The sequence below is a fragment of the Carlito syrichta genome, unplaced genomic scaffold (genome assembly GCF_000164805.1).
Source record: "Carlito syrichta isolate Samal-C Ts95f unplaced genomic scaffold, Tarsius_syrichta-2.0.1 Scaffold309041, whole genome shotgun sequence".
NCBI classification, from domain to species: domain Eukaryota; kingdom Metazoa; phylum Chordata; class Mammalia; order Primates; family Tarsiidae; genus Carlito; species Carlito syrichta.
This window is the reverse complement of record NW_007253137.1, coordinates 1,939-28,070: the sequence shown is the minus strand read 5'-3', so window position 1 is coordinate 28,070 and position 26,132 is coordinate 1,939. Positions and strand designations below refer to the sequence as shown.

Sequence of the window (26,132 nt, the reverse complement as noted above, 5' to 3'; positions counted from 1 at the left end):
TAAACATTAAACTCATTTTCTTCTCTCACAACTCTTCCCTTGCTGTCCCCAACCCCATCTAGGTTCATGACATCACCATCCACTCAGTCTGCCAAACTAGAAATCGTGAAGTCAGACTCCACCACTCCCCCATTTGATTAAGCACTGTGGCTTATACCCTAGAACTCCTTTTAAACCTGTCCCCGTTTCTCAATAAGGTCTGCCACTGTCTTAGTTTGAGTCCTCATTATTTCTTACCTGGACTGTTGCTACAACTTCCTAACCTATTTCCCCACCTCCCCTTGCTTTTCTCCAATCCATAATCTCTCTCCTGAAACCAATGACACTCCTGATATATACATTATGTGACTCTTTTAAAACATCTCTAGTGGCTCTTTCCCTGCTGCCTATAGAATGAAGCTCAGTGGTGGTGTTGTATGTTTGTTTTTAGCATGGCCCTATGCTCTGCATTGCAACCTGATTTTCCAGTCTCATTTGCCTTCACTCCCTAGGGGGCCAAATGTGCCCACGTTGCAAACTGCCCAACTCGGGCAGACTATGTGGTTTCTCTAATGCCTTTGTGAGGTGTCGCTTTGGCTGAACTGTGTTGTCCTTTGTGTATCCGACTCACTCTTCACACCTATTGGCATCATATGAGCTCTTTGGTCAAATACATGTAATTAAATGAATATTTTCTACAATTTTATCAGATAGAGAAGGGAAGAGAATGAAAGAGGGACAAGTCAAATATGATTTTGTTATATGGCTTTTTAAGGTTAAATTGTTTGTTTGCTGAATAAGTCAAAGGACAAAATGGGGATTGTAGCACTTTAAATCACATAGCTTAACTCAGATTAAATATGCACATGAACATAGAGGAAGAATACCCCTGTGTTAAGTGCTTGGGAGAAGTATTATGTTAGGCCACATCACCCAGTAATCCCTTCACTTCATGAAAGACAAATTAGTATCTTATTGCCCATTGAGACCAACAGTGTCTAACATCTTGCTTCCTTACTTGGCTCATTATTATGTTGAAGCAATGATCAAGTGCATGGGCTTTGAAATAAAAAGCATCTGGATCAAAATTTGGATTCCATCACTCACTCACTTTGAGTGAGTTAACCTCTCTGAGCTTCTGTGTTCTCATCACCAATACAGGGATAGTAAAACCTACTTTGTAGAGTTGGAGTGAAAACTTATGAAACTTTTGTATGAACTGTGCTTAGCACACATATTCAATGAATGGGAGTGGCTAGAATATATCTTTCACAGTATATGTAATATGGCCAACATGTATAGTTACTTTCTTCGGCTATACTCAGAGTGGTGCAATGAGCAACATCCAGAGGGAGTCTGATGTGTACAAACTCTACTTGCCATTTTGGGATTGTCCAGAGCTGTAGGTCTGGGCTACTGTCTTCTCCAGTAATGAGATAATTCATATTAAAATAATTTGAACACTGTGTTTTCAATTTTTTTCTTGCTAGAGAAATTATTTTCTTTTTGAGAGTTATCTGAGTGAAAGATATCTTCTATTTTATCACAACAGACGATAACTGAGTTTTCAGCTCTATTTTTAATTTTTTGTTCTCATTTTATAAAAAAATGAGTCACTAAGAATATTAATTTTAAATAAGAGGTGGCAATTATTCACTTGTTAGAAAGTAGAGAGGTTCATGAAAATATAAAGGCTGGGAATTTTTAAAGATAACTCCATCTCTGTATTTTTTTGGAGGAAATGATTTTTGTCTTTTCCAAACAATGACGCTTAACACAATCGAAAGTTGGCACATTTTTGGTAAACAGTGTTTTCCTGGTAGTGTGAAGTCTACTGTGTATTTCTTTTGAACCAGACTTCTTAGTATCATTTTGATCTGTGAAACATCAAAGTTTCCTCTATGGTATTATATTTACATCTTTGGAGTGTCTGGAAAATAATTCTTATTTTAAAGAGCAATAAACAATACAGAAATGTCAAAATCTTTATTGTGATATTTGGGATTATGACTGGCTATGGGAAAAAGCAAAAGCAGATTCCACATAAAAGACATTTAACATAAAATGGTTGACTTTGATATCACCAGAAGATATTTCTCAGACATTTTAAAAAGTAAAAAGCTAAAAATGGTAACAAACAAAAAAATTCCCAAATTTGGATTTTTTTCTTTTCTTTTTTTCTTTTTTTTCTGTCACCCAGGCTATAGCACAGTGGTACAATCATAGCTCACTGTAGTCTCAAGCTCCTAGACTCAAGTGATCCTTCTACCTCAGCCTCTTAAGTAGCAGGGCAACAGGCACATACCATTACCAAGTGGCTACAGTAATTTTAAAAACTTTTTTTAAGATACAGAGTCTTGCTATGTTGCCCAGGCTGGTCTTGAACTCCTGGCCTCAAGCAATCCTGCAGCCTTGGCCTCCTGAATAGCTGGGACTGCAGGTGCAAGCCACCATGCCTGGCCTAATTTCTAAATTATGTAGCTAAAGAGAAAATTTAAAACCTCAACCATCCATTAGTGCAAAAATTATTTTCATTACTATTGTGGCGATTCCTAAAAGCTCTAAAAATTGACCTTCCATATGACCCTGCAATCCCCCTACTGGGAATATACCCTGAAGAACACAAATCACTCTATAAAAAAGATACCTGCACACGTATGTTTATCACAGCGTTGTTCACAATAGCAAGAACCTGGAAGCAACCATGCTGCCCATCAAAAGAGGTCTGGATTAAAAAAATGTGGTACATATACACAATGGATTACTACGCAGCCATAAAAAAGAACAAAATCATGAATTTCGCAGTAACCTGGATGGAACTAGAGTCTATAATACTGAGTGACCTCTCACAGAAACAAAGATCCGAATATCACATGTTCTCACTCATATAATGGACCTTGAACATCCAATGTAATACTATAAGAAAATGACTGACGGTACTGGGAAACTATGGGGGGGAGGGGGATGGGATTAACAGTAGCAAATATCTGTCGGGGGATGGGAAAACACCTCTTATCAACAGGGTGCCTGAATGAAACGTAATTGTACACCTAAACCTTAACTGTACCCCACAAAACCATAATAAAAAATACTGATTGATTAAAAAAAAAAAAAAAAAAGAATTGTAAAAAAAAAAAAATTCTAGTTTTCAACAGATCTACTTGGGTCTCCTGTGAAGACTGTGAAATCTGAGAATGGCACTAACAGGTTAGTTCCAAGGATGGTTGTTGCCCTTCATAAAGAAGGAACAAGATGAGTTCTATTCCTTTGCAGACACAGAATGGAGAGCTTTGAGCATCAGCAGTGAACTAACTCTATATCACTTTGAGGTATATATTCGAATGACACAGCAGTCCTGGCAGAATGACATCCTTGGTTTTGAGATGGAAGAGACAAGCAAGCACCTCCTGAGGCTGTGCCATATTCTCAATTGCTCATTTCATCCCTACTGATCCCTTTAGAATGTGCCACATAGAGAATGCTTTCTAACTAACCAAAAAGCTTCTGTCCTGATAAAACCCTGATTCAAGAACAAGTTAAAGCACTAATGACACATTTCTGACTATTTCTGTAAAAGTGAGCAAATATCAGAACACATAAGATTCAAAGGTTAAAATGATCAAGAGAACAAAAACTATAATTTATCTCACATAGTTACTACAACTTATTCTGTAATCTTTATGAGATATCGTTTCAAGTATCTTTTGTTGAGTACTACTAATTCATTAAGACATTTGCAACACTGACAAGTAATGCTTTCTGCGGAAAATACAATTGAATTGTTTTGAAACATTTGTATCCTTATATATATGAATAATTACATAATGACAGTGCTTTTTTTCTATGCTGCCTTTATATAATTTTATTTATAACAGAAGAAATAGCATTTGTAAGGGCATAAATGCAATTTTAAAAATATTTATATTGTGGCAATTTATTCTGAAAGTTGTCATTCAAACCAAAGGAGTAATGTGCTCTGCTCAGATTTATGAAATAATGCTAAATCCTGTATGAGGTTATTCATAGTGTGTGATAATTAAAAAACACAGAACCCCAACTCTGCTTTATCTATAATCATTTCTAATATTTTTATTTGCACTTCCTTCAATTCTGTCAGTGTGGCGTATTTCATTAGACTTTTGAAAAAACTTTTAGTTTTACCTTCGTTTTATATTTCATTAATTACTGTTTTATTCTTTATTATTCCTTCATTCTTCCTTTGTTTTTATTTTGTAGTTCTTTTACAAAGTCAGTTGCTTATTCAGATCTTTAATTTTTTATAATCAAGTATTTCCCTCTATGAACACTTTTAGTAGTGTCTCCCAAGATTTGATATATAGTACTTTCATCATTTTGATCTATGAGTTGTGTGATTGTAAAATTTCAAAGTGTATTTTTCATTTGATCTTTCAGTTATTTATTTCTAAATTAATTGCACTGTGCTCAAAGTACATACTTACAGTATAGCTATTCTTTGAAATTTGCCAAGACTTGCTATATGGTCTTAGTATTGTCACTTTTCATAATATCTCATGTTTTGAAACTTTGTATCATAAGATTGTTGATTGGAAGGTTCTATATAGGTTCATTAAATCAAATTTGTTAATTTGAAAAAAATTTTATGTAAAACTTTTCAAAATTTTTATTAGTGTGTGTCCGCTTAAGATAACAAATACGAATGTCGTCTTTTTGTTGAGTTTTCTCTCAGTATGCTGGTGATTTATTAATTCCTTCTATACTTCTGTCCATTAATGCTTGAGATACTCAGGGGAGGAGGATGTGTTATGCATTTACAAGTTTAGAATTTTATCTTATTTGTGAATTTAACCTTTTAGTGTTACGTATTGACATTCCTTTTCTCCAGTAACAATTGTTTTGATTGAAAATCAGTTTTATCTGATATACAACTTTCTTTGGTTAGTATTAGCTTGGTGTATTTTTTTCATTCTTTTTAAAAAAAATATTTCTGTGTCCTCTGGTAGACAGTATATAACTAAATTTATTTAGTCAGCTGGTAATCTTTGGTATTTAATTAGCGAGTTATTTGTTTATATTTAGCATGATTAATACTTCATTTGATTTTTTTTCTATCTTCCAAGGATAGCAATTCTGGTATGTTTTGCTTACTATTATATCCCTGACAACTAGAATAATACCTGTCACATTGTAAGTGCTCAAAAATTACTTGGAGTATGAATGAATAATTTTAAAAAATTTCTGACTATAAATTAGGGTGATAATTCATGGTCCCTTATTTTCTTACTGAGATATGTGGGTACAAATTAGACGTGTATATTGCAAGTATATTGACTTGCCTGAAAGAAAGTTGACGTTTATAGAATAATACCGATTTTTTTTGGACATATAAAGTGACTTAACCTTTAAATGTTTCAAAGCTTCCATACTAAACAAATCTGCTATCAGTCCATGGCAATTTTACTTCTACAATATTTCCCCTATAGTAGTGGAAGATATATAACATTCAAAGCTTGACTAAAGGCCATACCTCATTTTTTTCTTTTAGTTTTGTGATCATAACAATCACGGGGCTGTCTTCCTGCCAAACCATCTGCCAGAAGTCATTCACGGTGTTGATCATGGGTCCCTGTGTGGCAATGAACGCTTTCTCCTTGCCACTGTAGCCCTAGTTGGAATAAAGAGACACAAAGATTGGCTTTAAGTTCATGCCTTGCAGTGAAAGATTTTCAGAACATGGTAGTTGTGCAAATCCAAAAGCAACACAGACTATGGCAGCTCCACGGATTCTACCACCACAATTCCACGGCTGCTTTTCTAGCAAGTTAAGCATAGCATACAGTATTGAGAGTTGCCCAGTGCCCAACAGAATGCCCATATAAAACACTGTCATCAAGGACTCAGTGAAGAAAGACTCAGTGAATAAAGAACCGATTGCTGGCTAGGCACAGTGGTTCACACCTGCAACTCCAGTATTTTGGGAGACTGAGGCAAGAGGATTGCTTGAGGCCAGGAGTTTGAGACCAGCCTAGGCAACATAGCAAGACCTCGTTTCTACAAAAAAAAAACAACAAAAATTAGCTGGGCTTGGTGGTGTGTGCCTGTGGTTCCAGCTACTGTGGAGACTGAGGTGGGAGTTTGAGGCTGTGGTGAGCTATGATGGCGCCACTGCACTCCACCCTGTGTGACAGAGTAAGACCCTGATTCAAAATAATTAAAGACATAAATAAATAAAGAACCCATTAGCAGTGTTAGGTGTGACTATGACACAAAAAAAATACTTGCTAGTAAATGAGTTAAATCAAACCTAATCTACTCTAAGAAAAAAAAATTAATAATTCCAAATAGTAGGTCACCAGAAAGAAATGTGTATGTATTTACTTACCCTTATATAATTAGCATTAATGTAGGTGCTCAGTGAATCAGTTACATTTTTTGGTCTCAAACATACTCTGCTGAGGGGATCTATTGAAGAAAACAAGAACAAATATATTAAATATATTTACTCTTTTTAAAGCTCCTTAGAACAGCAGTAACCAGTAAGTGAAACACCTGTTATATATTATTTGTCTGTCTTGTGTCAGTGTTTATCTTTGGTACATGTATGCCCATCTCTTGATCCATTTGTGTTTACCAAGGGACATTTGTGTCCATCAAGACTCCTGTTCCTGACATAAGTCTCACCCAGAAGCCTGAGATGATGAGCTTATACTTTCTGTCATTTTTCATGAGTTCTGATTCTTGACCCCATTTCTTATTTCTGCTTCTACTTTTTTACTTTGGATTTGAAATTTGTACCAGGTCTCCCCAACTCCTGTCTCTCTCCTTTCTCCTCAGAGATGAATCAGACTGCACTTTACCAATTATTTGATACTTCACTACCTCATTTCATCTACACCCTCAGGTTCCAACTTGATCTTGCCTCATAGCTTATATCCTGGCCAGTTCCCTCAATTTCCCGTGATGGGTAAGACTGACGTGCTATCGGTGTGAGGATCAAGGGTGGGACAAGTTAGAGAGGTGAAAAGATAAACATTATTTATTTCAGTGAGTTCTCAGCCTGTTCCTAAAATCATAAACAACATGTATTGATTATTAGATGTCAGACTCTGTTCTCCATGTTTTACTATGTTATTTAATCTTCATAAATCTTTAATAAAAGTACCAAAAATAATGGGTACTGCTCTTTCAAATAGGAAATTGAGACAGAGTAAATAATTTGCTTAAAAGTACACAACGAGGAAATAAATAATGGAGTCAGACTTTGAACTCTAACTCTAGAGTACTTTTAGCTACTGTGCTGTGCAGCGTTCCTAATGCTAAAACGGCCACAAACTAACAATGATAATACAGGTTACATCCTAGCGGTTGCTTCGTTTATTTCTTGATAACAGCAAATTCAATGTTTTTCAGCTTTCCTTCTTACAGGAAAGTGGTATAAAGACAGAGGTGCAGCAAAGAACACCCCTTCTTCTTTTATTCCCATCTCTTACAGTAACACACAGTCATCAAGCACCTTCTGGGTAAAGGCGATCTCTTACATTCCCAGGCAAAAACTGAAAAAATCTGAGAGGTGGTGAGGGAGGGAGTACTAAAGAAAGACACTTTTATAGAATATATGTAAGTGGTAGCTAATGATAGTTAAAAATCTAGAAGGTCTTGGCAAATCAATATTTACTTTAAAATTCACTTCATCTGTAACTGGTGTTAAAGATAATAAAGGTTGGCATTACTTTTAGAAAAAAAGACTAACCAGCCCATGGGGACAGTGAGGGTTTAAAACTATAGCCACCAAATTCTTTGACATGCTTTCTAAAAGGAGGTGGTGACTAATTTTCATCCTCTTGAGTGAGCAGAAATTAATGACTCATTTATTTATTTATTTTTGAGTTGGAGTTTTACTCTGTGGCCCAGGCTGGAGTGCAGTGGCACACTCATGGCCACCCAGTGTCGACCTGCTGGGCTCTGGCGATCCTTCTGCCTCAGCCTTCCAAGTAGCTGGAACTACAGGCATGCACTACCACGCCAGCTAATATTTTGATTTATTGGTCTCACCAAGTTGCCTGGACTGGTCTCAAAACTGTGGGCTCAGGCAAACCACTTGCCTCAGCATCCCAAAGTGCTGGGATTACAGGCTGAGCCACTGAGCTTGACTTTTTTAGTTATTTTAAATGGGGTCTTGCTCTGTTGCACAGGTTAGAGTACAGTGGTGAAATCATAGCTCAGTGCAGCCTTGAACTCCTGGCTGAAGTGATGCTCCCGCTTCAGCCTCCTGAGTACCTGGTTAATTTTTAAAAATCTTTTGGTAGAGATGAGGCATTACTATGTTGCCCAGGCAGTCTTGAACTCCTGGCTTCAAGCAACCACCCCACCTCAGCCTCCCAAAGTGCTGGGATACAGGCGTGAGCCACCACACCCAGAAAATGACACACTTTTAAAAATAGAATATGGCAGAAGGGATGGTATGTGATTAGGTCATAAAAGGTATTTCAGTTTCCTTCTTGCTCTTTTTCTTGAGTTGTCTGCTCTGGAGGAAGCCAGCTCCCATGTCTTGAGGGTGCTCAAGCAGCCCTATGAAGAGAGGATTGCATGGTGAGGAACTGAAGCTTCTAGCCAACAGCCATATGAGTGAGCCTAGAACCTTCATTGCCAGCCAAACCATCAGCCCACTGCAGCCCTGGTCAACATCTCAGTAGAAATCTCATGAAAGACCCTGGCCAGAACGACCCAAATAAGCCACTTTCCAACTCGTGGCACACAGAAACTGTGAGATATAAATATGTATTATTTTAAGTCACTAAATTTTGAGATGATTTGTTACAAGCAATGAATAGGTAATATGGAGATCAACAAGGAGGCAGTCACAAAACACTGGAGTGACATCATCATCATTGTGGTCACTGCATTCTCTGCTCCGTATGTGCCAGAGATGGAGCAGCTAACAGCATTCTATGCATTATGTCACATAGTCGCCATAATTCTATAAAGTACATACTATTAATATTCTCTTTATTTAAATTAGGCAATGGATGCACAGAGAGGTTAAGTAACTCACTCAAGGTCACACAGTTAGTAAAAAGTGAAATAGAGTGTTGAATTCAGTTTATCAGACTTAGAGCTTAGCAAGGTCATTGTCAAAGAAGATCTTAAAACATATAGTAGAATCTTGCTCATTAGTCACTAGGATATTTGAGATGAAGCTATTGTATATATCTCAGTAGTAATAGGCGCTTCCATCTGGAGATGGATAAAGCTGATTTGATCTATAAGGAATTTGGTTTTGACAAGAGAAAGCCCCAGTATGCTCGAAGATTTACATTGATATATGAAGACCGATGCTTATCTGTTTTTTATAAGTTACAGGTAAAATAGCCCTTGGTCATGCCAGATGGAAGCAATAATAGTTCAGAAGATGTCAATACATCCTAGAAATCAGTGAGAAGCCCTCAGTGGCTTCCAAGAATCCTATTTATAGAGGCAGGTCTTCATTCAGTTTGATCCAAAACTCTTTGCAAAAGTTCCTGTTGTGTCCTTCTGGATGAACTAAAAGAAGCAAGAAGACTACAGAGATACTTAGAGTGGAGCAGGTAAGAACAATTTAGTCAGGACATAACCTGACTGTGAATGAGAAACTGTGGTCTTAACTGTCTTGGGATGTGGGTCTTGACTTCTTATCAGAATTCTCCCTGAAGAGATATGTTGGGACAAGACATAAGACTCTCCTTCTTACCATTCCTGGTATTAGTTGTGACTGTGTGACTAAGTTCTCACTGTGACATGTGAGAGGAAGGGATGTGAGTGACTTTTAGATCATGAGAATAAAAGTCTGGTTCTGAAGCAAACTGCCTTATTGGTAGCATAGACTAGACCCCTGGGAACATGTCCAAAGTCAGTCTTGCCATATGGAGCTTTCAAAACGTAAACCCTATGGAAATGGAAGCTGACACCAAATGGTCAAAAGCACTTCATTTCCCCCCAAATCTCCTAAAGTCATAACAGGTCTCTACATGAGCTGTTGGTCCTCATTTGCAGAGGACATCTTTAATTTAAAAAAAAAAAAAAAAACTTGTACCAAATTTTGCATTCATAATGTTGGTATTCATTTTTTTTTTTTTCAAAGAGTGCCCTCCTGGGAAAATCTTCATGACATGGTATGGGCAGAGAGTTCATGGATATAACCTTGAAAACACAAGCAAGGAAAGCAAAGATAGACACAGGGGATTGCATCAAATTTAAGAGCTTCTGCACAACAAAGGAAACAACAGAGTGAAGAGACAACCCACAGATTAGTTGAAAATATTTGTAAATCACACAATGAGTAAAGGGCTTAATTAAAAATATATAAATAATTCAAAACTACTCATGAGCAAAAACCCAATAACTCTATTAAAATATGAACAAAGACCTGAATAGACATTTCTTAAAAAAAGACATACTAATGGCCAACAAAAACTTGAACAAAAATTCCTCACATCTTTAATCACTGGATAAATGTAAATTAAGCCACAGTATTATGTTGTGTTGGATTGGTTATTATAAAAAAGGTGAAAGATAACAAGTGTTGGCAAAGATGAAAAGAAAAGGAAACCTTTGTACACTGTTGGTGGTAGTGCAAATTAGCACAGCCATTTTGCAAAACAGTATAAACGGTCCTCATAAAACTAAAAAAATAATTATCATCTGATCCAGCAATTCCACTTCTGGGTGTATATCCAAAGAAATTTGAAATCAGAATGTTGAAGAGATGTCTGCACTCCCATGATCACTGCAACATTATTCATAATAGCCAAGATATAGAAACAGCCAAGTGTCCAACAACAGATGAATGCATTTAAAAAAGGTAGTATATATACACAATGAAATATTATTCAGTCTTTACAAAGCATAAAACTCTGTCACTTGTGACAACATAGGTAAACCTAGAAGACATTATGCTAAATGAAATGAGCCAGATGCAGAGAGACAACTACTACTTGATTTTACTTATAAGTGGGTTCTAAAAATGTTGAACTCATCGACGTAGTGAGTAGAATGGTGGTTACCAGTGGCTAGGGAACAGGATGGATGAGGAAAGGGAGATGTTGGTCAGAGGTACAAAGTTTCAGTTAGACAGGAGGAATAGACTACTGATCTATTACATAGTAGGGCGACTATAGCTAATAATAATATATTGTATATTTCACAATAGCTAAAAGAACACATTTTAACTGGACACAGTGACTCCTGCCTGTAATCCCAGCACTTTGGGAGGCAGACGCGAGAGAACTGCCTGGGCCCAGGAGTTCAAGACCAGCCTGGGCAACTTGATGAGACTTTGTCTCGACAATAAATCAAAAAATTGCTGGGTATAGTTCCAGCTATACCCAATCCTTCCAGGGGGAAGGATTGCCTGAGCCCAGCAGGTTGAGGCTGTGGTAGCCATGAGTGTGCCACTGCATTCTAGCCTGAGTGACAGAGTGAGACCCTTTCTCAAATAAATAAACCAATAAAATAAAATTTAAATGTTCTCACCACAAATAAATGGTACATATTTGAGGCGATGGATATATTAATTAGCATAATTTGATCATTCCACAATGTATACATCAAAACATCACATTGTCTCTCATAAATATATACAACTGTTATCTGTGATTTAAAAATAAAATAAAACTTAAAGAGTGACCTCCAAATAATATAAACTTTAGTATCCTCTTTCCAAAACACTAAATCCACCTTTGGTAAACCTCTAGGTTTGCATAACATTTATCATGCCCTTCATAATGTAGACTGGTGGACTACTGTTTTTTTTTTTTTTTTTTGAGTTGGAGTCTCACTCTGTTGCTCAGACTGGAGTGCAGTGGCCGCTCCTGGCCACCGCAGCCTCGACCTACTGGGCTCTGGTGATCCTTCCGCCTCAGCCTTCCAAGCAGCCGGAATTACAGGCATGCACTACCACGCCCGGCTGATTTTTTGATTTATTGTAGAGATGAGGTCTCGCTGCCCAGGCGGTTCTCGAACCCGCGGGCTCAGGCAATCCACTCACCTCAGCCTCCCAAAAGCACAGGATTACAGGCTGAGCCACCGAGCCCGACGTCTACTGCTTTTTGTTTCCTCATCTTTTTTTTTCTCCAAGGGGCCTTGAAACCTTATGGAGCTGTGTTTTAACATCCAGAGTGGAATTATTCCATTGTTGCTATACACATCTTTTGTCAGCCATATGGGTCAAAACTCTTGGCAGAACACAAAATAATGAACAAACAGAAGGAGAAACCCCAGTGATGTAAACAGGACTTGTTGAACACCCTGTACCGAGGATCACATGGAGGAGGGCTCCCAGTGGGAGCGCTTGACTGCACAGTGTATTAAGCTTCTTGCTGAATATCTGCAGTGCTGCCTGGCATTTTTGCTGTCATCCTCTGGAGCACACAATAGCATTACACACACAAATGTGTATGTGGACAGTTAGTTGTCTCCTAGTGTTCATTATCCCTCTTTCTTTAGTAACAAGGTTCCAGATTTTGCCTGAAAACTTGGTAGGATGCACAGCTTAAGACTCTCCTTCTTACCATTCCTGGCATTGGTTGTGTCTCTGTGACTAAGTTCTCACTTGTGGCCCCTGAGAGGAAGGGATGTGAGTGACTTTTGGATCACGGAATTAAGGTGAGGGGCGATGCTGTCTTTCTACCACTTCTTACTTCCTCTTGCTGCTTGGAGCATGCTTGTGGTGACTAGTATCTTGAACCATGCAAAAAAAAAAAAAAAAAGGCAACACTCTGAGGATGGGAGACTCCAGAGAGAAGAGTCTAGATGTATAATACGGCAAAGCTGCCATATCAACCCTGGCAGGTTATACTTGAGAGGAAAATATATTTTCAACTTTTTAAAACTACTGTTATTTTGGCTGTATCTACTACTATATACATTACTTTTTTTGGAAAAAGTATTTCAGAAAGGAATAGTATTATCACAATCAGTTCTGCTCAGGGAGGCATTAAATAGAGTTGGTGTATCTTGCACATCTAAGTTTTGTACATATGGAGGAGTCAAACCTTGGTTTCTTAGAGTCAGGATTCACAAGTATCAAGATGCATAAAAGACAGATTTTTAGCAATATAACAAAAAGTATTCAGCATCTTAATCTAAAATTAAGCCCCCAGACCCTATGACATTGCCATTAGAACACTTGCAATGATTAGATCAGGCTGGATCGTCCTAAATTGCCTATTACACTGATGGAAGTAAGGCACCCTACTTTTCTTTATCTGCTGCCTTACAATAAACACATGGACTGGCTTGAATTCCTTTTCACTATTTAGAAGAAGCTGATTTTAGTTACTATGTGTAGCAGTTTATTCACTCTGCAGCACAAGTTTCTGATACTGGATAGATCCATTGTGCTAGCAACAATGTCTGACATTCTAAAATCACTTTCTATCAAGAATTGAAGGGTTCTTTGTGGACCACAGTGTTAAGGAAAATATGGCATTTCCCCCCCCAACGTTTAAATATATGAGTGTGATTACATCATCTCTTTATTTTTTTCTTTGACCTGGTACATGCTAAACTTTTTGAAGGCAGGGATGAAGATTTTTCACTGTCTATTTAAGACCTAGTATCTGGCATAGAAGACCCTCAGTGAAAGTCTGCTGCATTGATTTAAAGGTTTTTCCCATTTTTAAAAAAAGTCATTTCTATGCATCCTTTTCTAGCAATTATTCTATTGCTTTTCTTTTCTAGACAGGTAAACTTCTGAAAGAGTTTGTTGTGCCTACTCTTTCCACCTGCTCATCTACAAGTCAAACCTCTTCATATATACTACAATGTACCCTACCCCTAACACCATGCAGAGACTGCCTTTGCCAAGGTCACCACTGACCCTTTTGTTGCTAAACCCAAAGAGTCTACTGTGTGTTTCTTTTCCCCAATGTCCTCACTGTAGCATTCAAAAACTGTTGACTATAAGATCTTTCTTGAAGTTTCCTCTTACCCTAGATTCTGGGACACAACATTCTGGTTTTTCTGCTACATTTTTGATGGTGTATTTCCAATCTCCTGCTTATGTAATATGCTCCTTTTTTTGTTGCTAAAAATCCATTCTAGGATTTGACTTGACCCTTTCCTATGCTCACTTGATAAGGCTGTGTTGGGTGACTCACTCATTCCCATGGCTTTAACTATTATGAACATCCTGAGGACTCAAAAATAGGTAGCTCAGACTAGACCAGTCTCCTCATTTATAGACTTTTTCTGTTTGTTATTTCCTGCTGAATGTACCACAGGTTTGCCAAACTCCTCACGCCCCTAATGTGCTCTTGGTAGCTTTCTGTTATTCTTTAGGTTAGGTGTGCTACCACTGCTTCTAGAGTCCATGTTTGAAACTAGCAAATTCTGTCTGTTTTATCTTCTGAAATGCACAACGATCCATCTTGCCTCCTTATTCTCATGGCCTTCTGTTTAAAGCATCTCATCTGGTCTTTCTGCTTTGTCTTGCCCTTTCCAATCCATCCTTCTCATTGCTGCCAACGCTCTCTGTAATACAAAATCTCATCACATTATTCCATTGCCTAAATGCCATCCCAATTGCCTGAGGCAGTATTTCCCAAAGCATTTATTACCTGTAAATCATTACTTCTATGACATAGAGAATTATATTACATAACATAAATTAGGTCATCTTTTTTTAAAAAAAGGGTTCTGTAACCAAATAAATATAGGAAACATTGGCTTAAACAAAATTGAACCCCATTCTTTTTACTGCAAGACTTCTCAGGATCTTTATTATGCTAATATACTTCATGAATTTCCAAGAAGGTATTATATATAAACTTATTTGTCCATTGAGTTCACTTAATTATACTTGTTTTATTTATTATAGTTATTGAAAATTCAGACAACATAGAGCAGCACTGCATAACAGGCCTTCCGTGGTGATGAAAATATTCTGTTTGAAAATGGAAAAAATGTAACTGCTAGCCACGTGTGTCTGTTAGGCACTTGAAATGTGGCTAGTAAGAACTAAAGTGCCTGAGCCCGCGGGTTCGAGACTCGCCTGGGCAACTTGGCGAGACCTCATATCCACAATAAATCAAAAATCAGCTGAGCGTGGTAGCGCACGCCTGTAGTTCCAGCTACTTGGAAGGCTGAGGCGGAAGGATCGTCGGAGCCCAGCAGGTCGAGGCTGCGGTGGCCGGAAGCAGCCACTGCATTCCAGTCTGGGTGACAGAGTGAGACTCCAACTCAAAAAAAAAAAAAAAAAAAGAACTAAAGAACTAAAATTCTAATTTTACTTAATTTTAATTCTTTAGATGTAAACTTACATAGCCTTATGTGGTTAGGGGCCTCTATTAGATGGTACAGGCCTAGAGAAAACCTCAGCTCCTTAATTAGCAAGGTACAGAGGATCTTTAATCTTTTCTTAAGGCCTTCTCAACAGCCACCTTCCCACATGTACCATGTAATCTAGCTCCATGAGCCTAGGGCAATCTCCCAAATAATTCATGCTCTTGTAGATTCTATGCTTTTGCACATATTTTTTCCTTTGCCTTCTTTGAATGATAAAGTCTCCCTCATTCTTCAGGGCTCAGTTCAAGAAATATCTTTCTGAAACCCTCCCTGGCCTTCCTAGGCAGAATTAGGCATTCACTTTTTTGCTTGGGCTCCTGGAGTTTTATTTTGTATTTTAAATACTTAAATTTCTGCTAGCTTTCGATGGATTGTGACAAGCCCGTTAGGAGCAAGGGTTGTCTTTAATTAACTTTTGTATCCTTTGTGATTTCTATTTAATATATAAGTTATAGAGAGTTTAATGTTAGAATTAATTTCTATTAGGAAGAGTTAAAACTCTGCTTTTGACATTCTAGGCTTTTTTTTTTCCTTAGCAAAAGGGACAAGAACTTTTTCATGCCTTTCAGTATCCACTGATTATTGGAAGTTTCCACAAACATTATATCCTACGCAAGCTTGAAAAGAGTGATATTTCCTTCAGTTTTTATAATGCCTGTGATATATATGATTTACTAGGAACTCTATAAACTTCTTACAGATTCCCTGTCAAGTTAAATTATGTTGGAAATTAGTAATTTATGGTATTTTCCAAGTATTTAGAGGTGTTCAAATTTTTTTATTTTTGTCTTTAGAGAGGGGGTTCTTGCTATGTTGCCCAGGCTGGAGTGCAGTGGCTATTCACAGGTATGATCATTGCACACTACAGCCTCGAATTTCTGACCTGAAGTTCTAATTTTGTTCATGTCATACATTTTAAGTCCACATGTTAGTCAAATTCACCATGAAATTTTTTTTTCTTCCTCCCTTACTTCGTTTTTTTATTTTTCTCCTTTCCTCCCCTGTCTCTTTATTCCTTTTTTTGCCCCTTTTTTTTCTTCTTTCTCTTCCTCTCTCCTTTCTTCTCTTTTTTCTTTCCTCCTTTTTTTTCCTTTCAGCATTATTGAACATATATACAAATTTGGTATATGGAACATGAAATTTTCCTATTCTGGTCCCCTAAAATACCTTCTGTCAATCTCAAGTCTTCTATTTAATAGACAAAATGGTACCTGGATTCTGATATTTTATTGGTTTCATGTTTGATTCTATGAAAGGTATGCTGGGCTTAAAATTTCCTCTCCAAGAAGAAATGCATTGGAGGTTTGAAATCAAGAGAAGAAGCAATCAGATGAGAGAAAACTGTATCACTGTTAGGATGAGCAAAGACATGGATGACAAGAATAGGATGATTTTTGTGGATGAATTTAAGATAAGCAGGATATGGGAGGGAAGACAGGGGTGGCCACACCTTCACATGATCATAAACCACATTCAAGTTTGTTGCAGGGAGAGGGAAGACTCCAGGCCTGCATTTTCCAATATAGTAGCCACTAACTGCATTTAGTTAATTAAATTTAAGTTAATTAATATAAAATTAAATTAAAAAATAAGTTCCTCAGTTGCACTAGCTACATTTTAAGTGCTCAACTGCCACATGTGGCTAGTGCCTATCATATTAGTGATATAAAACATTTCCATCATTGTGGAGTTGATCTTGGCAATGAATGTAGGAGAAGATTTTGTGAATATTCACTTTTTAAGAACCATGTGAAAATTATAAGGGAGATAGGGCTCTTGAGTACTTTGCCTTTGAAACTGTAAACTTTTCTCTACATAGATGGTGCCCCTATTTTCTGGAATTGGTTCTAGGATTAATGATGAATCCATCTTCATTTAGGTAGGAAGGGGAAAAAGAAACAAATCAACATTAGCTTAGGGCTTAGTTGATACTTTGATAGGCATTTTACATATAGTGTTGTTTAATTTTTTCAATAGTCTTTAGGATAGTATTATTATCATCACTATTTTTAGAGGTGAAGAAAGGATGGCACAGGAAGATTAAGTAACCTGCCAAAAATTGTAAATGTTTTGGCTGAGATAGGAAATCAAATCTAATTCTAATGTCTTTCTTTAGCTACACAACTTATTTTAATGAGTGCTTCACTTATTTGCACATCTATTCTGTGTTAGGCACTTAATATAATAAAAGAGAAAACATAATTTAAGTAGGAAATATTACGAGACATTATAATTTTAAATATGAAATAATGGGCTGAGTTAGTAGGGTTTTTAAATTTTGTCTATATGGTCTTATATTTGATAAGTTAGTTGGCTATACTGAATAAATATATACATATAATTTATTGTTACAGTATTATACTTCATTGTGTGCTAATAATTTCATATTGATATATTTTTTTCCTTTTACCTTTGTGATTTACGCCGTAGACATTTTTTATCTCAAATATTTGTTTATACTGCAAAATAATTAGATAAAACTCGACCTCAGCATTTTAATCTACCATTTTGAATGTTCTGAGCCAGGCTAACATTGTCCTTAGAGAAATGACTATAATCTGATTTATGGTGTAATTGGTTCTTGGTTATCCATGTATCTGCTGTGAAGCGTCCTCAAAATCATATAATGCTGATAAACTTTGAAACCTAAGAGGAACTTAGTGTAGCTTAAAACAATAAAAAACATAATATTTAAAATTTTAATCGTGTGCTAATTATCATTTTATGTAATATTTCAAGTTTATCTCATATTACAGTCAAACTCAAACTATAAAGAACAGCTTTGCCTATTTATGCCAGACTTTTTGAATACTTTTCAATCAATAGTGTGGCTCATCCAAGCTATATTTCCTAAATTATACTTTGTGCAATGGAGGTGGGTGGGGCATTCAGGCTGCAGATATTTTTGATAGAAAATCCATCATTTACAACAGCAGTTGTCAGCATAGGTGCCCTGGCTCCAGTGGTCCACCCAGTTCTGGGAATGGAAAAGCTGACACAGGACTATGAAGCAGTTGCCTGATATCATCTGGGCAGGAAATGGAGAAGGCTGAACTTTGGAATAATCCTAATAATTTCCAAATTCTTCTGACAATAGATGATGCCTTTGGTATATATAATTGTGATGGATGTATATGCCATGATTATTAGTTTGGCATACTTTAGATAAAAATTTTAACAGAGAACGAGAGAGAGAGAGAGAGAGAGAGAGAGAGAGAGAGAGAGAGAGAGAGAGAGAAATATCCCAATTCTAACACAGAGCACTTTTCTCCCTTTCAACTGGTTGTAGTCATAAAATACCTTTTAAAAGTGACTATACCTATATAGACCAGTTAAAAATATGTTAGAATGTTAGAGTGAGTGACTTTAACAATGCATTTCCAATTCCACCAAAGACAACATTAACAGTAATTTTTTAATTACTTGATTTTAATTCATTGCAATTACTATGAATATGGAGAACTTGGTGTCTTATGAGTGAATTAATGGACTAAATAATGAAGCCTACTAATTCTATGTGAATACTTTAAAAAAGTCTTTGTGGCTCCATCTTTTCAGAACTTTGCCGTGAAATGTCTATGGATTTTGCCCAGACCCCAACTATATGTTTGTTTAATGGTAGAAAATGTTACTTTCTCTCCAAAGTTTTTTGCTTGTTCTAGGCAGAATTGATTACTCAGTTCTCTGAACTCCTACGTTATTTGGGCAATATCTCTGTTCTGGCTCTTAGGACTCTGAATATAATTGTTTGTTTGCATGTCTCTCCTTTTTAGTCTATGATCTCCTTGATTTTATAGAGTTTCTTGTTCTTTACTGGTCCCTGGTATCCAGCTCACTGCTTGACATTGGTAAATTTCATGGAGCTAAATTTAGTTTTAATATACAGTAGTGTTTCTCAAAGTGTGGTCCTGTTCCATCTGCATCGGAATCACCTGGGTGTTTGCTAGAAGTAGTTTCCTGAACTTAATAGCAGATCTAGTTAAACAAAATCCCTGGGGTTGGGGACAGTATTCTGGATTTTTTAACAAGAACTCTAGGGGATTGTTATGTACAGTGAAGTTGTTTTGGTAATAGCTTTATTGAGAAATGATTTACATACCATACAATTCATCCATTTAGCGTGCCATCACAGAGTTTATTTTTTATTTACAGAGTTGTACAACAATTACCATAATCCATTTTATAACATTTTCATTAGCCACCAAATAAATACCAGACCCTTTACTGGTCATTCCTCATCTTCCTCAACACTAGGCAACCGCTAAGATATTTTCTGTCTCTGTAGATTTGCCTATCTGGACATTTTTCGTAACTGGATTATAACATATGGGGTCTACTGACATCTTTCACTTAGCATGTTATCAAGGTTCATCCATGTTGCATCAGTGTCTTGTTCCTTTTTATTGATTCTATTGTGCAAATATACTACATTTAATTTATCCATTCATCAATTGATGGACATTTAGGTTGTTTCCACTTTTTGGCTACTATAAATAATATCATAATATATTTGTGTTTTTACTATAGAGTTTTAAGAATTTTTTTATTCCAGATACAAGTCTCTTATTAGATATATGACTTGCAAACATTTTCTCATTCTGTGAGTTGTCTTTTTACTTTCTTGAAGGTATCTTTTGAAGCACAAATTTTTCAATTTTAATGTAGTTCAATTTATTGTTCTGGTGTCATATCTAAGAAACAATTGACTAGGTCATGAATATTCACACTTGTTTTATCCTAAGAGTTTTATAGGTCTATCTCTTACATGTAGGTCTCTGATCCATTTTGAGTCAATTTTGTATATAGAATGAGGCAGGGTCTCCAACTTCATTTTTTGGCCTGTGGATATCCAGTTGTTTCAGCACTATTGTTGAAAAGACTCTTTTTCCCATTAAATTATTTGACACCCATGACAATAAACTTTTTTTTTTTTTTTTACAAAAAAAAATGTTTGAACCATGTGTCCATTGGAATTGTGAGCTGGACACTACAAGAGTAACAAAGATAAAGTCATTAATCACAGACCACTTTAATGATTATGAGTCTTGATAGGTGTTAGTAATTCCAAATGTGGTGTGTAAGTGGGAATTGCAAGAATTGGAAATGGTGGAATAGGGGTGAATGGGGAAGGCTTGTCTTGTGCTTTACCTTGTAAATTTTTAAATCAAGAAACTTACTTGGCAAAATTGTCTTATAGCGATTTTTAGTTCCATGACGTGGAATATCAATTTCTTTGGGATCCACAAAGTTCATTGGTATTTCCTGCAAAAATAAATGATATCAAATTAGTGTATCTAATGCTACCATAAAGAAAACCTTCACAGGGGGTCATCTGATCCAGCGCTCCATTGGACTTCAAAGTCAGTTACAAACAACAGAATATCACTTCTAGTTGGCCAACACCCTTCCTTTCATAAACATATCAGCAGTACCCGACAAGCTGACTTTTAAGAAACAGCTCTGTGTGTTAGAAAGTATTGTCTTGTATGTAATCATTAAAAAAACATATACTACTTTGGCTAGATTTAAAAAATTATGTTGTGACATAATTACTGGAATTATTAGACAGGTGCTAAAAATGAATTGTTTAAACAGTGTATTCACATATCTTCAAATCTTTATGTAAGTTCAGTGCCAAACATTTTACTATGATAGTAAACATTAGTGTATTAATAGTGACTCTTTTCAGATTTCTAAAAAGTTCTTCCCAAAATGGTAGATATAAAGGGCTTTTTTGTTGATTCAAGGGATAATATAATTTTTGTGTGAGTGTTAAGAACTAGTTTATAATTGGACTGTTCCATTTGTAATTTTAAATGCAATGTCTTTAGTGACTGTTATTCAGACACATTTCCTCCCACTTTATGAGAATATAAATATTCTTATTCTATCAAAATCTATGTTATGTGCCTCAAATGATTGGAGAGGGAACCCTTTGAACAGAAGTGGCTCATAAAGAACAAAATCTTGAACTTCACAACCACCTGGATGGATTTAGAGTCTATAATACTGAGTGATCTTTCACAGAAACAACATGTTCTCACTCATAAGTGGACCTTGAACAACTATTGTAATACTATAAGAAAAGGATTGACAGTAGTGGGAAACTGCGGGAGCATGGGGCGGGGAGGTGGGATTGGCAGGAGTGGGAAACTGCCTCGGGAGAGGGGGACACACCTCATCAACAAGGGTAGCTGCATAATATTTGTATACCTAACCCAAAATTGTACCCCACAATTTTAAAATAAAAAATTTAAAGGTAAAAAAAAAAAAAGAACAGAAGTGGCTCTGTGGACATGCGTGAGATCTCAAAAGGGGAGTATCTGTGGCTGACTAGGACAAAGACATCAGTGAGCCAAAGTTTTCAAAAGGATTCAAACAAATAGCTTAGAATTTTCCTAACAAAATAGTATATTCTCTAATAGTAATTCTGCAAAGAATTACTTTGATAAGATTAATGTGAAATAAAATAACTTTTATGTTATTTAATGACTGATAAGCATTAAATCCTTAGATCACATAAAATAATATTTTTATTACTTAAGCTTTCTTCAATGGAAAATATAACTAAGCAACATAATATTCATTGAAATGAAAAAATCATCTGTTAATTAATTCAAATTGTCCTAGTTTTCAGTCAATCTGAAAATTTGGAAAAAGCCAGACAATATTATGAATTTGAGACTTGGTCTATGAGAGAAGCAACTTATTCTTTGCAACATCCTTTTCTAAACTTGCATTCTGTTAGATATTTATGATATTCATCCTACTCCAACTAAATGTTTTAACTTCTCAGTTCCAAGTGACCAAAGTAAGCAAAATTGTTGAATGTTAAATAGAAAACACATACTCATGTTTGATAATTTCAAACAGGTCAGTCTCTTTTGGCAAAGCCACAAAGTAGGGAATATTGTAATTCCTCCGTTCTTCCTTCTCACCTCCTGTTTTTTGACACATATTGACAATCTGTCATCTTCAAGGACGATCTCTCTCCTGGGAATGCGTCTTTGGTCTTAAATATCCTTTCAGGGAAGTAGATTACGTTAAGGACTTATTTCATACACAAAGAGCTGTCTGAAGTTCTAGAAAAAAATCACTATGGCTAGCTGTGTGACTGATGACTGGTTCTTTCATCCATCTAGGTCTCATTTTCTTCACATATAAAAAGATGACACACCACAAAGTCTGATTTCAAAAAACTCCTTGTTTGTATTATATTTTGGACACAGTAGTTGATGAGCAACATGGGTACCTGCATGCTGAACATTTGTATACCTAACCCCTGAATTGTACCCCACATCTTTAAAATAAAAAAATCTGATTTTTGTAAAAACGAATACAGCCAAGAGATATAAATAAAATGTATTTGTAACTCCAAAAAAAATAGTTGACGAGGATAATAGTAGATCTAACTCACTGCTGACTCTTTCACCATTAGGGTGGCTGTAAAGATCTGAACTGGCCCTAAAATAATCAATTTATTATATTAAACCAGTGTGGTTTCAGACATACAAAAATTTTAAGATGGAAGGTGACCTATAAAATGAATATTCCCTTAGGGCAACCATTAGAACTAGGAAGGTCTAATCTGACTCCATGTTCTCTGGGTAGATATATGGTATCATGCTTTAACTGTTACCAGCAACACTGATATGTCTAAAGCTGAACTCACTATTATTTTTGGCCCACACTTGGTCTTCCTGTGTTTTGCTCTTTATTTTGTTAAAGGGTACCATATGTGCCCTGTTGCTCAAGCCAAAAAAATGGGTGTTATCTGTGACTTTTCCATTACTTTTGGCTACCTCATTCAAATAAGCCTACTTGTAGATTCTTATAGATGCTCTCCATTTTCTCTGCTAGTAACTTAGTTTAGGCCACCATCACAGTTCCACAGAATTATCTCTAGAACCTCCAAACTGTTTCCTCTGGTGCCTACTCTACTGCAGATAGAATGATCTTCCTAAAACACAATATGAAGTCCAAACTCCTAAATATACATTAACACTTAGGTTTCTTTTATATTTCTGAGGCTCAACTTTTGCCACTTCCCATTTTTATTTCAATGCTCTAGTTAAACTGTAAAATTTAATTTCCCAAGCAGTGACAGCAAGGATGTCCCTTTGTCTTGGAATGCCCCTTCTCTGCCCAGTTTCTTCATCTGGCCAACTCCTACATACTCTGCTTCAATTTGGCTCTCACAATCTAGTATGAAGACTTATTAACAGTTGATGAGACTAAAGATGAATCTAAAATCACTTCACTTTGCCTTTTTAACTGTAACCATTTGTTTCCTGGGAACTGCTTAAGTGTAGGGCAGTGTCATTTTTACATGTATCTCTAGTGCCTAGTGTATCAAAATACCCACTGAAGAGTAAATAATAAATAGCAGGCTTACCATGAATTCACTTTGGAGTAAATGTGAGCTTGCCACGACATCCCTCAGCTGTGATCTTGTGAGAATTCGGCTGGCTGACTGTAAGTACTCCATTGCGACCTTCTCCCGTGGGGTTGGTATAGCCACAAAGGGTTCAATGCTCCCCAAGCTACTCATATCCAGTGTAAGAGATACGTTGGACCCTCGTCTACATTGGAGAAGAAGGTTATATTTAAACACCACATAAGTTATTTTGATCGCATAAACTTGTCTTTCTGTACACGTGCATGATTCCTTGAGAACTTTTATACAAGTATCAAATTTATTTTCTCTCTTAGTACCATGGTTGACCACAGCAACTAACCATAGTTCTTTTACAGAAAACTGACAATTTTCTTGTTGGAAATAACTCTGAATTGAGAAAATACATTATAATTTTTAAATGAATATGCTTGTTACAGAAATCATGGTATGGCTAATAATATTTACTGAAAAGTTCAGGAAAAGTAAAAATATTTTGATTGAAAAATCAGATGTGGCCGGGCTCAGTGGCTCAGCCTGTAATCCCAGCACTTTGGGAGGCCGAGGCGAGAGGATTGCCTGAGCCCGCGGGTTCGAGACCCTCCCAGGCAACTTGGCGAGACCTCATCTCTACAATAAATTAAAAAAATTAGCCGGGCGTGGTAGCGCGCGCCTGTAGTTCCAGCTACTTGGAAGGCTGAGGTGGAAGGATTGTAGGAGCCCAGCAGGTCGAGGCTGCGGTGGCCGGGAGCATGCCACGGCCCTCCAGCTTGGGTGACAGAGTGAGACTCCAATTCAAAAAAAAAAAAAAAAGAAAAAGATGCAACACAAGCCTACAAACCAACTTTTATTTATATGCATAAATAAATCATATAGCCACTTAATGTTTTTGACAGTATAATGTACTTGTGATTTTGTTAAGCGCAAGGAGCTCAGAGACAGAAATAGTATAATAATTTTATTATTTTAGTTCAAATTATTCCCATTGAAATATAATTTAAATGTTTATTTCATTTTTTAAATTAAATTAAAAATTTTTTGAGTCATCTAGTTTAGTTTGTAGTGGCATGATTATGGCACTGCAGCCTCAAACTCCATGGCTCAAGCGGTCCTCCTGCCTCAGCCTTCTGAGCAGCTGGGACTGCAGGTGCACCACATCTGGCTAATTTAAACTTTTTTTTTAGAGACAAGGACTCACTATGCTGTCTAGGTTGGTCTCAAACTCCTAGGCTTAAGTGATCCTCCTGCCTTGGCCTCCCAAAATGTTGGATTTACATGTATGAGCCACCATGCCCGGTCCAAATATTTAAATATGTATATATCTTTTGTAACTTCTGAGTGAACCCCTGAAAGATGGCTTCTGCATCCTCCATTCATGTATGCATGTATCTGTGCATACATACATGAATGTATATATTTGTGTATTTATTTAATGTTTTGGTAAGCTTATAAGGGGCTGAGAAAACACTCTTATACAATTTATCTTTCCTTTGTAATTTTCCTCCTCTTGTTGGGAGGCAAGGTGATGCTCTTACAACTTAAACAGACTCCTCATCCTGACTAGAGGGTAGAACTCCTTGTGTGAAACCAAGAGTTACTATAAAATAGCATATGAGAGACTAAGGATCAAAGTCAGAGACAGTGTTCACAAGAATTGTTAGACTTAAAGGGGTTGTGTGTGTCAGGAGACCAAATATGGTGGCAAGTGGTTGGTGTCTCAAGGAGGTGAAGAGCAGAGAACAAGAAGTCAAAATAAATGATGACAGTAAAGACAGGGAGGAGTAGGCATTAGGCCCAGCAAATTATTTTCCCTGAATGGCATTGTGATACTTATTGTAGAATATTACATTAGGAAATATTCCAGTGGCTTGAGCTTAATTTTAAACAATTGAAAATTATTAGAATATACAACAAAAACAAAACCCATTAAACAAAAACCTTGTTTTACTCTTACAAATCTGCCTTTGGTTGCAGCTTTGTTGCCATCCTGCAGTTAGATCCATAATACTGTCATTTTTGTTAATTTCTAGATTGTAATGAATGTTTTAATGCCTACTTTTATTTGATGGCTATTTCAGTGTTTGAACATTTATTTTCTCATTTTTATTAGAAATTTGAGAATGGCTGACATTCTAATAGACAAAATTTCTTGATTCTTTGAAATAAACACTATAATACATTTTTCTAAATACTTCACAAATGTTTTGCTGGCAACTAGTTTGATAATGTATGTATATTATTTGACAGATGTTTATTGCTGGCAAGCAGTTTGATTACATATGTATATATGTATGCATGTATGTATCTCCCTATCTATATGTGTACCTAAAAACATATTTTACTTACTATACTGTTAAATATTATTAAAGATATTACTGTATTCTAATTTGTTCTTTTTTTTAATCAATATTTTTTATTATGATTTTGTGGGGTACAGTTAAGGGTTAGGTGTACAATT

At 36.3% G+C, this 26,132-nt stretch overlaps 1 protein-coding gene across 1 annotated transcript in view; it reads right to left on the bottom strand.

The window, feature by feature from the left end:
* PTPRR (protein tyrosine phosphatase, receptor type R) overlaps positions 1–24,064 on the bottom strand; it is a gene marked incomplete at its 5' end in the record, with an annotated part of 56,663 nt that extends 32,599 nt beyond the window's left edge. The window contains 4 exons of the mRNA XM_008066630.1: positions 5,486–5,623; positions 6,341–6,420; positions 20,457–20,541; positions 23,675–24,064. Of these exons, the coding sequence (XP_008064821.1) occupies positions 5,486–5,623; positions 6,341–6,420; positions 20,457–20,541; positions 23,675–24,064 (693 nt within the window). The remainder of the gene's footprint in view (positions 1–5,485; positions 5,624–6,340; positions 6,421–20,456; positions 20,542–23,674) is intronic.
* Positions 24,065–26,132: the final 2,068 nt, after the last annotated feature.